Source organism: Manis pentadactyla, chromosome 18 (genome assembly GCF_030020395.1).
Source record: "Manis pentadactyla isolate mManPen7 chromosome 18, mManPen7.hap1, whole genome shotgun sequence".
Taxonomy (NCBI): domain Eukaryota; kingdom Metazoa; phylum Chordata; class Mammalia; order Pholidota; family Manidae; genus Manis; species Manis pentadactyla.
Genome location: NC_080036.1, coordinates 27,676,279 through 27,690,303, shown reverse-complemented (window position 1 = coordinate 27,690,303; position 14,025 = coordinate 27,676,279). Strand labels below are relative to the sequence as shown.

General features: G+C 56.9%; 1 protein-coding gene across 2 annotated transcripts in view; it reads right to left on the bottom strand.

The window, feature by feature from the left end:
- SEMA4B (semaphorin 4B) overlaps positions 1 to 14,025 on the bottom strand; it is a 33,246-nt gene that overhangs the window by 8,740 nt on the left and 10,481 nt on the right. The window contains exons 1-2 of one of the 2 annotated variants that reach the window (XM_036932050.2): positions 13,443 to 13,997; positions 13,037 to 13,302 (exon numbers count right to left, since the gene is read on the bottom strand). In XM_036932050.2, the coding sequence (XP_036787945.2) occupies positions 13,037 to 13,169 (133 nt within the window). In that variant the 5' untranslated portion in view covers positions 13,170 to 13,302; positions 13,443 to 13,997. Of the gene's footprint in view, positions 1 to 13,036; positions 13,303 to 13,442; positions 13,998 to 14,025 lie in introns of those variants that run through there. The other variant, XM_036932049.2, reaches the window with a different exon arrangement.

The following is a 14,025-nucleotide window of genomic DNA, read 5'->3' as shown; positions in this document are numbered from 1 at the left end:
ATTAGACCCAAAGAGAAGGACCTGTAAACACAGCCGTCCTCGGCCCTGTAGTGGACATGACTTACCCTGGCAGAGGGCTGCAAACACAGGGTACTGCTCTTAACGCTTAGCACCACCTCACAGTCATTCATGGAAGATTTGTGATTGTTCAACAGAATGTAGATGTCACCACCCCTGACCTCAGAAATGAATGCACGACAGGCTCATGTTGGGATGCTGGGAGGGAGGGGAGTTAGGGAAAGGGAGATCTCTGTATCTGCCTCTGAGTGACAGTAAGGGAAGAGTCCATGGCTAAACTGAGGGCTGTTGGAACGGTAACCAAAGACAGTGGCAGAAAATGTTCAGCGGTGGTAGGGATGAAGATGTAAGCCACGGAGAACATTATTTTTCTCAGCAGCATATCAGTAAGTCAGATAAGCCAAGAAATAGTGGTGTAAGTGTTTTGCCTAAATATACAGAGGAAACCACTGTAAAACAAAAAGTCTAGATGATTAAAAGTCACCCCTTTTAACGAGGCCTGGGGCTGGGGATACTGAGGCATCTGTTGCTTTTCACAAGTCCTATCCTTAAAAAATAAATAAATAAAAGGTACATGTTGCCTTGATATAAATTTTAAATATCTTTCATTGCTGTAAATATGTTATAACAAAGAAAAATTCTAATTATCTACCACTAAGTGAAAATAAAGGTTATGAAATTGTGTGCATAGTTAGATTCTACTTTTTTGGTGGGAAAAGTACAAACAGAAAAAAAAATCCAGAGGGATGAATCACGATACGCTGCCGAGTGGTGTACCTGGTAGGATTATAGGTAATTATTGTCCCTTTTCACACATGATTGCTTTTGGATTCTACAAGAAGCAGAGTATACTCGAGTAATGCAACATAAATAAATTAGAAGAAAAGAAGGAAAAGAGACGCAAGCACCTGTCCACCAGGGTACCATTTGTGCTCTGAGTGATTAATGGACTTGACGAGAAATTATTTTAAAAATTCTAAGCAGCTGATAAGAAAAGAAAAACAAGCCCAGAGCAGCACCCTCCAACCTCAGGTACGCCCTGCCCGCCTGTGCGTCACAGCCACGCAAACAAACACAGTCTAATGAAGCTGAGGAAGCAAAAAGTGCAACCTGCCAAGAGAGCAGCTGTGAAGACAGCTTCATGTGTTTTTACATGGGGAGCGCGTTTTTACATACCCCCAGCCTGGTTCCACAAAGGGCAGGAAGACAGAAAGAGAAGGTAGTGAAATATAAACACTAAAATCAAGGGCAGAGAATAAAAACAAATTGGAAGAAAACATCTAAAGCAGAAAGTATAGTATGGGCAGATTAACATCAACAGGTTGTGAGGTCCTCACACAGCTACTAGAGATGGGCTGCACATTTAGCGTTGAGCCTCCCGGTGGCCAAAGAGAAAAGGGAAATGAAGTTACCTTGTCCTTGCTGCCCACGAGGAAGAACATATACCAGCCTTTCTGGGGAAGCTAAGCTTTTTACCTAGCCACTAATGCTGAAGGGAGCCCTCAGGTGACTTCCTAGAAAACCTGCTGGGCCTGCAGATGGGTAGGACCCCATCAACAAACAGGATGATGGAATTCCCAAGGCTGCTCTGCACAATGTCTGCTGATGAGGGAAGGTGATGCACAAGGTGACCAGCACAGGAGTCTACGGCAGAATGTGTCTGGCTCTGCCACTGGAGTCTTGTCACACTCCAGAAGCAGAGTTAGAACTGGGGCTAAGTGACAAACTCACATGGGGAGGTCCAACCTAATGTCTAGAGCCTGGACTCTGCTACTGAAAACTATACAGGGCAGCTGTGGTCTGGAGACATCAAGGCTCTCTCTGAGCTATCAAGGCCAGAATCACCCTAGACTCTCAATCTTTTGCCTCAAATTTCCAACTCCTACCACTTCCCACCAGCACTCCACATGCTAGGAAGTTTACAGCAGGAATCCCTCACTTCCCCCAACTACAAAATTTCTGATCATGATGAAGCCCAATTAAAAGTTGCTTAGATTTCTACCGATGAGCCTTCTCGAACAAAAAGCCTGATTTCTTTTTGCTCTGCTCCTAGGAAGAACTACCATCCTAAAGAGACCCCTCCTGTTGTCCACCACAGGGCCACTCCCAGGAGGTGTTATGCTGAACAGGCTGAGACACCACCTGCCGGCATGGCCATGATAACCCTGTGATGTAGGGACTGTTGTTATCCGGGTTTATACAAGAAACAAAAGCTTTGAGAGGTGAAGCAACTTACACAAAGCCCCACAGCAAAAAAGCAGCTATGGTGAGGCCAGCTCAGGAGGTCTCCTTCCCGAATCCACGGTCTGCAAACTGCAGCATACAGCAAAATCACCCCAAGACTCAAACTCCAGGGCCTGGCCCTAGAGATTCTGATGCTCTGGGTGGGGGTGGGGCCTGAGAACGTGCCATGTTACAGGCTCCCAGGTGACTCTGAACTAAGCGGTCCAAGGACCACACTGTGAGAAGCACCATGTAGGTCCTTTGTAGGGCAGTGTAGTCATCTCAGTGAGCTTGTTTTCTCATATGTATTACGGGGATAATGAAGAACAACGCCCGGCAGTCTCATGAGGAGTCAGTGAGACTAGGACAAATAGCCCCTGCCATCCTGCCTTATCTTTTGCATCCCTCAGCTGCTCTGAAAAAGGGCTGGTTCAACTCTGCCAATGCTTATCTGCCTGCAGAGAAGGGGCATTTCCACCCGGGTGGGTCCTATAGGTCTGACTGGGCAGGAGGCTGTTCCTGGAATCTGTCCAGATACAGAAATGCCAAAGGTCAGAGATAAGCTGAAGTCCGGGTGGCAGCCCAGCCCCACTCAGGCTTGGGAGGCAGTAGAAACCTGCCAAGGAGCATGCAGAACACAGCCAATCTGGAGGGGCAGCCAGGGCACCAGCTGCCCAGCCCTGGTCCACCCAGCCCTCCAAACAAGCCAGCTGCTGAAGAACCTCCCCATCTACCTCCTCCAGTCATAACGGGAGCAGTCAGTGAAATGGCAAAGGGACAGAAACGTGCCTCAAAGAAGTAGGCTAGGGACCCCTTACACCATGCAGTCCCACTCTGCAGATGCTCCTCCTTCGCCTGTCTGCCCCGAGCCTCTCAGACTCAAACTAGGACAAGCGATTTGAACCTAGGTTAGTACCTGGCCACACAAGAGTCTTGGTGTCCTAAAGGCCTTGCCCCACAACCTCTGCTGCCTGGTGGAAGTCACCAGGGCTTGTCAGTGGAGATGAGATAATGGCTCTCCAACTGGGACTCTCCATGAGACAGAGATATCTCTAGAGTCAGAGACCTGGGTCAAACCCTGCCTGTTGCTTACCACCCACCAGGACAAGCCACTTAACATCTTGTGGCCTCACTTTCCTTATCTGTAAAATGGGGATAATAGCACCTCACTGCATAGGGTTGTTATGAGAAGAAATGAGACAAAGAATGTAGATAATAACGTACATAATAGCCCACATTTACTGAGAGCTTTACTCAGAACAACTCTGCACACGTTATCTCAGGGCTGGCATGGTGTCTGGCACACGATCAGCACTTGAGAGGATCAGAAACAAAACCCACAGCCCTGCAGGAAAATCCAGCCCAGCAAGAGCTGCCAGAGGAGAGGGCGGCTTGGAGGGCCGGGCCTCCCGTGTCCTCCTGGGTAAAAATCTCATCCTAGGTGATCTGAACCTAGGTTAGTACCTGACCACACAAGAGTCTTGGGGTCAATCCGAACACTGGCTCCGAAACGGGATGGGCGCACAGGCACGTGCCCTTGACGGCTGGCCCCTGCCCGGCAATGCTCAGAGCGGTACTCCTGCCTGTGCCCGGGTGCCTGAGTCACCTCCAGTCACTGCAAAGACGTCTGCGTGGGACCCGCGTGAGCATGCCTGCCTGCCTGCGTGTGTGTGTGTGTGTGTGTGTGTGTGTGTGTACACCCTACTGCAGGGCTTGTCCATGCTTGTGTGTTCGTTCCAGGGTGCTATGTGTGCAGAGGTGCCCAGGAGGGGGGCGTTTGTATACTCCACTCCCCGTGAGTGTTGACACACCTCAGGGTCAGTCTCGGCCTCCACACTCTCCCCGTGGGGCAGAGAGAGTGCCTCACACAGTCATGCGGGCATCTGGGCTGCGGCACTGCTCCAACATCACATATATCTCCCACCCAGAGGGCTGGTTAGGTCCGGGATGGAGAGAGCCTGGCTGCCCGAGGCTGTGGCTGGTGTTTCCAAGTGGAAGAGACCTTTCCATCCCCCCCCCGGGCAGGCCTGAGCTGGTGGCTCCCCAAGGCCCCGAGAAGGCAGGACGGGGACTGGCCTGGGGCTGCCTGGCACGAAGCCTCCTCGGGGAGGGCGCGTCGGGTTGGGCACATCAGGGCCCCCTCTGCCATCGCTGGGCCTGGGGCTCTCAGCAGGAAGTGATACAGGAACAACTCAGCCCCCAGCCTCACCTAGGGTTTCTCCTCTTTCCTGTGACTCAGCCGGAAGCTTGGTGCTCTCTGGGGTGAGACGGGAATAGGGCTCAGCCCCGTCCCCACCCCAGGCGGTCCCCACCCAGGCCAGCCAGGGAGCTGCAGCAGGGCCATGACTCAGGGCCCCACCCCGCCTTTCTCTGCACTGTGGCTCCGGGCACCACAGCTGACGCTGACCTGACCCTACGGTTCCGCCCTCCACAGGCCCCAGCAGGATTAGGTCAGAAAACTCCAGCTTCCCTGTGAAGTCAAGGTACCCCCAGCAGAGGGGATGCAGCAGACTGCCCACTGGCTGACTCACAAAGTCCCCAGCCAGGGCTCTGGACGGGAAACAAGCCCCTGAGAACCTCCCAGAGGCCCTGTCGGCGCACCCCTTCCCCAGGGAGTTGCATCGGACCCTTGGACTCATTTGTCCCGGCAGAAGCACCACCTCCAGGCAGGGGTGCTGACTCAGCAGCGGACCAGGCGAGGCTGTGCACATCCTCCCTGCATGCCTCCCAGGTGTGGGGCAGCGCCGCCTGACGCACCGGAAGCCGAGGGCCCACTCTGCCACCACAGGCCAGGCAGAGTCCCTGACCGGGGAAGGGACACTCCTGGCGGGGGAAGTGAGACAGTGTGCTGGAGGTCCTCTCCATGGACTGAGATAACCAAGAAAGAGGCCAGGAGGCAAAGGGACCCAGCCCAGAAGCATCCTGTGTCCCGGGCAGGCACACCCAAGAGAGCCCACTGCCCAACTGGCCAAGAGCTCCTGCCAGCATCACTGGGTGGCCTCCAGCCCCTCAGAGGCTCCCTCGTGCCCGGCTGGCCAGCAGAGCCCTAAGCCAGGGCCTGTCCAAGCTGCTGCCACCTTGGGAGCTTGACCTCCACCCACCCACCCAAGTCGGCTACTCAGCCCTCTGCTCAGGGGCTGGCTGTTCCCCAACGACCCCTCTCTCCTGGGGCCTCTGCCCGAGGACCACCTTCCTCCCCTCGGATGGTGCCCCTTTTCTGAGGAAACGGGCCATGGGGCATAAACAACCTCAACGTCCTGCCGACCGCACATCCCCAGAGACAGTCCTGCATCAGCCCCTACCTCTGGGCAGTTTTCTTCACTGTCCATCCTAGAAATCAGTGCCTCCCTCCCCTCCTTGTCGACCAGGCTCCTGGAGAGAAAGCCCCCGGAGCTGTCTGCACTCACCTCCCATTCACCGGGACTGGGAGGCAGGCCTCAACCAGCCCCACACCCGCCAGGGCCCAGGCATTGCCTCACTGCCAAGCCCCGGATGCCAGGGGGCACGGCCTTGCACACGGCCAGCGGACCACCTGTCTCCTAGGTGTCTGCATATGGGCCTCAAGTGTCCCCTGCCGTCTCCCTCCCACTCCCCTGGGGCCTCCAGCCCACCACCGCACTGTACACTTACTAAGCACTTCAAATGCACTAATGCAGCTATTCCTGTAAGACTGTGGCAGGGCAGGCATTACCACCTGCGTTTTTCAGCTGAGAGACCCCGAGGCACAAGGCAGGTAACTTGCCAGCAGCCAGAGCCAGGGAGAGGTGTGGGGTGGGACCTGAACCCGGGCTGCTGCTCCAGGGTCTGTGTTACTAGCCACCCTCGGCCTCTCCAGGACCTGAGCTTGAGCGCTCTCGTCCCCCAAGGTCAGCCTTCGGCCCCTCGTCACACACCCATGCCCATCACTTGGGGGATGCTGGTGGCTCCTGAATCTCGTCATCCAGGGCAGAGTGTCCTCTAACGCGCCAGGCCCCGGCGTGGGGGACCCTCCAGAGGCACCTCCCGCACTCTCCTGTCGCAGACCCACTCACCGACCTGGAATCTTATGTCTCTGTGTAGCATCACTGACCCCATGGAAACTGGACACCACCCTGTCCCCTCCCTCACCCAGGACTCCCAGCGCTGTTCCTCCTCAGCGTCTTTCACATCTGCTCTACTTGCCGCCTCTGCTCCACAGTCGCGACTGGGGCCGCCACCCTCCCTCAGCTGGGCCTCCGCAGCAGCTCCCAGCTTGCCCCTGCCCCAGCCCAGGTGCTGTGCTGCACCCACAGCGCTCTCTGGGCACTGTCAGTGTTCCGTGTGAGACCCTCAACTGTGTCCCGCTGTCACAGCCCCCTCCTGTTTCAACCAAGTGACACCAAACTGCCACTCACAGTCCTACTTCTCCTCTAGTCGTTGCTCAGGCAGTCCCTGCCTGGAATGCTCTGCCCTTGGACTGACTCCTGCGCATCCTCACCTCCTCCAGGAGGCCTTCCTGAATCCCCAGATGGGCAAGAGCTACTTCTGTGTGTGCCAATCATTTCCTGTTCACACCTCTCGAGGGGCACTGGCCATACAGTTGATGACGGTGGGTTTTCTGTGCCTGTCTGTCCCACCACACTGAGTGCACCTTGAGGGTAAGACTGTTGTTTTATTCGTGTCTGTATCCCGTACTTGCGTCGGGTGCTCTGGTCCAGGGAGGGGCCCCAGATTTAAAGGGGCCAGTCTAGAGTCTGGAGGCCTCATGCCAGCCCCCAACCGGAGCATGCAGCCCTGCGATCTCAGCCTGGCAGTGCTGCGGGGAGACAGGGGGCCACAGGGCCTGCAAAGGGGAGTCACAGGTTCCTGCATGAGTCCTTTTATCACTGACCAGCTGTGCAGTCCTGAAGAGGCACCTGCCGACACAGAGGGGGAGCCCTCGCAGGGTTGCTGGGAAGACCAAATAAATGCACTCTGTAGAAATGCCAGTACACCCCAGGCTGGGAGGCCACCAGCAACTGGGATGGGCCCTACCCATGCCCCCCACTCCACTCCTGCCTTCCTCCCTCCCCCACCTTTGCTCTGAGTAAACACTCAGTACCCTGGCCACCTCAGAAACTCATGCAGGGACAGGGTGGGGGGACAAGGGCAAGTGGGGTGCAACCCCTTGGGGGCAGGAGCCCCTCTAAAGCGCTGGCTGCTGCTCTGCCCCCAAACACTTGCTGCTGGATGGAATGAGGCCCAGCTTTGCCAGACCTTCAGAAGAGCTGGAAATCTGGATTTTTATGTAAAATTTCCAGGGTTTTAAATATGAGCAACTAATTAAAATTTTTCTAAAACACTTGGAGGCCAAACAAAATATATCTCCCGGCTGGCTCTGGCCCGCTGCCCCCCAGTTTGCAAGCCTCTGAGCCATTTGCTCCCAGTTTCCCACGTACCACATTCCTGCCAAGTCGGCTGGTTCTGCCGTATTTCCAGCCCGAGGCTGGGCCATCAGGGGCCCCAGCTGGACCCCTTGTCCCATCCAGGGAGTGACCTCAATAGATTTCTTTACCAGATGGAAACACATTAGCCACCAGTTACGCAAGGGCTGAGCTGGGTCCCTCTGCGGCTTTTATACGTTTCACAGCTGAAGCAGGGGCAGCTGTTCCAGTGGAAAGGACGTGGTTCTTGAGCTAAAGAGCTGGGCCCGAGGCTTGGCCCCAACCTTCCTCGCGGCAGGACCCTAACCCCGTGAGCTGGCTTCTCTGAGCTTCAGTCCCCTCGTCTACGGGAGGGGGACAGCGCCACCCCCTGCCCCCGAGCAGCTCCCGGCACACAGCGGGCACTCCATCCCGGGCGCTCTTCTCCCCAGCTTGTCTGCACCCCTCACGGGGGAGAGGCAGGGGGAGGCCAAGAGGAGGCAAGCCGGCTCACCTGTTCCCTATTTAAAAGCTATGACAAAAATGAGAGCCTTCTGCCTACTGTTCCCCTGGAACCCCTCACCACAGGCCCCCACTTCCCTGAACCCCACTAAGCTGTCAGGATGGGCTTCTTGACAGACCTGTGAGTACAGACCAGACGGTTCCCATGGAGAACAGGTCAGGTCACAGGCTTGGGAGGCAGACAAAATACCTCACCTCTCTGAACCTCAGCTATCTTACCTGCCCAATGGGGTGATTCCACCTACCATGTAGACGGAGACAAGAGAACTAAAAGCCTGGTGCCCACAGTAGCTCCATGTTACCTCACCTTCCACCTTCTTCTAGGCACTGATGCGGGAACACAAACAGGAGGACAGCTGTGACCCCTAAGCGCTGGCTCCCGCCTTGTAGTGGAGGTGGTCACAAGGAGTGGTGGCTAAGGACTGACCAGGGAGACCACACAGGGCCAGGAGCAGAAAGGCCTGTGGCCTTGAGAACAGCAGGAGATGGATCGGAGCCCTTAGGGGCCCTTGGCTGTCTGTGTGAGCCACTCTCCATCCGGGACACGGGAGAGCTCGCCAGGACAGGAAGGCCAGAATGCAAGGAAGAGGGGCAGGGAGAGCCTGCTGGGGAAAAGCAGCCAGCCTGGACAGTGGGGGTCTCGTGTTTCACTGCTCCTCTCCCCCCACCGCCCCCACCCCCAGCCCCCAGGAAGGACCATGATCCCACAGCCCCGAAGAAGAGGACAGAGGAGGAGTGACTGACTGCATGACTGGAGCCCAGCCTTCCTCCTGACTCCACGCCATGGGCTCCAGCTCCCTTGTCTGGAGGGTGAACATGCAGGTGTACCCAGATGTGCCCCAAAAGTTGTGCAAGCTTAGAGCTTTGCTGGGCTGCCACACGGGCATTGCAGCACCCAGTTGAAATGGGTGTGTGTGGGTGTGCATATATATACACATATGCTCACACACACATGCATTTTTTTTCTAGCGTGGGTTACACCGGGGACAAAGTGGAACCAGCGGGTGCGGTGGGGGCAGGAAAGAGGCAGAGGTGTGGTCCACCGCAAGCAGGAAGGGTTCTGGGGGCAAAGGAGGGTTTTGGAAGAGCTGAAGTAGGACAGCTTGAAAAGCAGACTCAGTTAAGCAGGACCCCTGGGGATGGCCTCCAATCGGTCCTGGGGGACTTGCTTCGTCTCCTACCCCAGGGTAAGGGGTGGGGTCTGCATCACTCCCTCCCTGGCCTGGCAGTCCTGGCACCTAACACAGAGCCTGCATATGGCCAGCGCTCAGACAGTGTCTACCAAACTGATGCAAATAACCTCACTGAGCAAGGCTGGAAGGGAATTTCCACCAGAGAACAGAAGCTGCTACCTTTTACTGGGGATGTAGCACGTGCCAGGCACCATGCCAAACACTTTACATACATTATTTCAGGTAATCCTCTCAGAACCCAGTGAGATGGGTCCTGTCCTGCTATTATTTCTATCTACCAATGTGGAACAGGCTGGGAGGAGGCAGGGTGTGCATAGTAAGGGAGGCATGCCAGCCTTCAAAGCCAGGCTATTAGCACCCACAGTTACAGCTCTGAAGGGTCATGAAGATGCCAGCCCACAAGGCAGAACTGAAGACAAACGCTCATGTTGAGCGGAGGCCACATGACAGAGGGAGGCCAGTGGCCAGCCAGCTAAAGGCTTTGAAAGCAGCCTGCCCTGGGGGCTTCTCAGGGCAGCCATGGCCCTGGGTGCCTGCTCTGGGGTCAGAGGACAAGTGGCTTATTCGTGCCAATGCCCTACCCTCCCAGTTCAATCAACGGGGTTTTGTTGACTGCAGTTTGCAGGCCCAAGGATTTGTTTCCAATCTGGTTTGGAAACATGCGTCCAGAGCTCTTCAGCCAGGCACTTCTGGGGCAGGGGAAGTTGTAGCTCCTTTCAGTTACCCGAATAAGAGGACCCAGTAGGGCTTTCCTGAGCCAGACCAGCAGCTTTGTTTTGTTTCTCCCCACATGGCTGGGAGGCACTGGCCTGACAACTCACCCCTGGGGCCACTAGTTCCATTTCACATTTCTCCTGCTTCTGACTCCTGCACGGCTTTCCGTCCTGGAGGCTTAGACCCCGGTTTCCAATGCAGACCTCCTTGAAGTATTTCTTTCATAGACACAAGCAACTTCCTCTTAAGGCCTCTGCTTGTCCAGAGAGCCCCCAGCCCTCCTACCCTCCTGGCCACTGGGCGAGACCGCAAGTTGTGGGACCTCTCCTGATGGTCCCAGGAACCCGCTGCTGAGCCACAGTAACAAGAGTTTCCATAGGAAGGATCCCAAACACAAACTGATGCTCCACTTTCAAGGATTCTGTTTTAAACCCCAGACAGAGTCCTTGTCTCTAGGCATCCAGCCCTGGGGGAGCTTGGGTGAGAAGTCAGCAGGGGAGGGCAGGTGGCAAGAAAGGGGCCTCTGGTCTCTAGTTCTGGCCTCTCCCTACTCAGTGAAGGAGGGGCCCTGGGGCCTTGTGCCCAGCATCCCCGGACACCGCAGGCCTGCCTGGGTAGGCACATTGCCAGGAACATGTAATGAGCCCCCTGGGGTGAGGCAGGAAACCGCCTCAGGCCACGCTCGGAGGGCAAGCCTGTTCATCACTAGGGCATTCCCCCCTGGGGCTCCTACCCCGGCCCTGCCCGGCCCCGCCCTCCCCCGCAGGACCTGCATGGAGATGGAAGCAGGGCTGCAGCACCCAGGGCCTGGAGGAAGACGCAGGAGGTCAGTGAAGTGAGCATCCGGGGTGTGGTGCAGCTCTTCTGTGTGGCTATGTTCTCACAAATTCAAGTCTTTGGGTGCTACTGAACTATCCCAGGGTTTTGGGGAGCAGAAAAAGAGGTCCCTTCTAGGGGGCAGACCCAGCTGCAAAAACACAGCAGAAGGTCTTTTTCTGGAAGATCCACATCTTGGAAAGCAGAGTGTGGACTGCATTTCAGTTATCCCTCAAGCCCTTGGCTGGGCACCCCTGTGCAGTGCACAAAATGTGTGCCATCAGTAGCAGTCTTAACAGGTGAACCCAAGCGTCTTAGTCCTTTGAGAGTTAAGATTTTAACACAGTGATCTGGGAGGGTCACAGACGTCTAGACCATAGCACCAAGTGACCTGTGCAGAGATGGGGTGCTCATGTTTGGGAAGTGGGCAGGGTCTTGGAGCTGCATGGTAATAACCAAGTGTTCTGGCTGCTTGCAGGAAAGCTGGGCCTCTTGGTTCTTCTTCACAGCTCCCCAATTCTGCCTTTTATGGTCACCCTAGGAGGGCTCCCCCTCAAGCTCACGCTGGACACAACCTGCTCCTGATGTGGCGCCATGAGCTGGCCCCGCTTTCCCAGTCATGAGTGGAGTCCACTGGAGCATCTATCCCCACTTCATCTCATCCTCTCCCAGGACTGGGAGGATCTAAGGGCAAAGGGGCTGTGGCCACAACAGAAAAACAGCAAGACTGGGTCCAGATACACCTGTTCATCTTCACTTAACAAGACGGAGCACCCGAAGGGCTGCAGTCAGATGAGCACACCACACCACCCCCACCCCAAGCAGTCACCCCAGCTCTGTGCAGGATGGGCAGAAATGCAGCCTGTGCTTCATATACCACAATGATATCGAATGCTTACTGAGCAGTTTCCATGCACCAAGCCCTGCCCTAAGAACTTTTCAAACATAAACTAATTTAATCCTCACAACCTTGAGGTAAATGCTATTATCCCTATTTTACAGGTGAGGAAATCAAGGTCTGGAGAGGTTACCTAGCCTTCTTGAGGTCACACGGTCACCCAGGCCATCCTCTCAGTACTATCTTGCAATATTTCAGATAGGGTTGCTCGGGGCCACAATTTAAGTGCTGAAGCTACCATTTTTTTCTTTTTTGTAAATAGAATGTTTTCAGGGGTGGGGATACCGTCAAGAGAAGGAAGTCTGGCAAGGCTGCGGTCTGTAACCTTTAATTTACACACCCTTTATTCTAATTCATACAGTGTGACAACCAAGTTCAAAAGCTTAGAGAAACAACCTCTACTGGGCTCCTACGTACTTTGTGGCCAGGTACACACCTACTTTCATGAAGTCTCCAAGATGGCCTTGCAAGGTACCTATGACTGTCCATTTTGCAGACGAGCAAACTGAGGCTCAGGGAGAAAGGATTGTCCAGTAGGTAGAAACGGGCTTGGAATCCAGTTCCCTCTGATTTCAAAGTGTAGTCAGAGAAGCAACCAGATGAAAGGGGGTGTGGAGGGGAAGAGCAGAGGGCTGGGAAGGGAGGAGGCCACGGAAGCAGATGTGCGCACCAGATGAGGGGCAAGGCCTCTGAGGACGGTACTCCCGGCTCCCTCCGAGTCGTCGCCCCAGCCAGCGCCCGGGAGTCTCAGCGACCAGAGCTGCCCCCATCCCTCCCATGGTCGCTCCCAGGCTCCGGGGGATCACGCAGGCTGCCCGGGTGAGGGGCGGGGAGGGAGGACGGACGGAAGCGCCCGGGTCCTGCTGCGACTTGCTGGAATACCAGAGCCCCAGCGCTTACGGGCCGGCCAGCACGGCCCCTCACCGTGTGCGCCCTCGGGGGCGGCCCCTAGGCGGGCTCTGGTCAGCATCAAAGACGAGCAGATAGGCAGGCGGGCCGGCGAGTGGCCAGCACCCAGGCAAGGGGGCCCGCCACCGCCGCAAGGGCCCTGACAAGGGGCGCGCGGGGGCGACAAGGCAGGCGTGGGACCCCCCTCCCCGCTCACTGAAAGAATGGAAGAAAGGGGCCCGCGGCCCCACCGCTCCACTCTCCCTCCCGCCGCCCCGCAGCACTCGCACCGGGCGGAGGGGTCCTAGCGGACCCCAGGCCCCCGACACACTCCCCCTCCTTTGTCACGCCGCCTCCCCTCCCCCAGGCCCAGCCCGTGCCCCGCGGGGCGCCCCGGCACTCACCCAGCGGCAGGCTGATCCTCGGGGTGAGAGCCCGGCTCGGCGGCGGCGGCGCCAGAAGCAGCAGCGACAGCGACAGCGACAGCAGCGGCGGCGCCCGGGGCGGCAGCGCGCCCGGACGGCTCCCTCGGCTCATCGCGGCGCGCGGGGCTCGGCGGTGACGGCGTCCTCCGCGCTCGGGCTCAGGTGGCTGGGCTCGACCCGCTGGCGGCGACTCCGCCCCCCGAAGTCCGGCCCCGGAGTCGTTCGCTGGGTCCCCGCCTCCCGACCTGCGGGGGTGGGGGGTCACGTGGGGTTTGGCCCCGCCCGCGCGTGAGGAGAGGGAGGGGCCAGGGGAGGGGCGGGGCACGGCGCCCCGCCCCGTCCCCTTCCGCCTTCCCGGGAGCCGGAGGGGCGAGCGTGGACTCACCCGCCGCGGAGGCCGGCGCACTCCTGGGCTTCCGCCTCGACTTCTCAGACCCTCCCACCGCCGATCGCGCCCCTCCGGCGCCCCGAGGACCCTCTGTGCGCGCGGCTTTGGGAAGGCACGTGGGGCTCCTCGCTTTGCGCCTGTCGAGGGTCGAGCCTTGGTCTTTTCCATTTATTACTCCAACACCAACCACCAGCGGCCAATGTTCCTGGCACCCGCTTATCCGTCCCCAAATGAACTCGGCTGAGCCCGCGTCGACGCTGGGGCTAGTTGCCTCATTGTCAATCCACCTTAGGTCTTGGCTGGGCATTCCTACAGGCTCAACACTTAGTCTAGGTACCTGCCGGGTGGTCCACGCTTAGAATTCTGTCCACAGGAAGCCGAACCTCCGTGGCGGGGGCAGGGGAGGGGGTGCGAGGCAAGATTAGCTTAAGTGGGATAATAGGATTTAATGCACTGCCGAGGCCGTGAGACATCCCCATGGGTGGAGCTCAGTTCTGCTGAAACCAAGGGTTTCAAACAAGACTAGACCTCTTAGTGGGTCCTGAATTCAATTTAGTGGGTCCCTATCAGCAATAAAAAA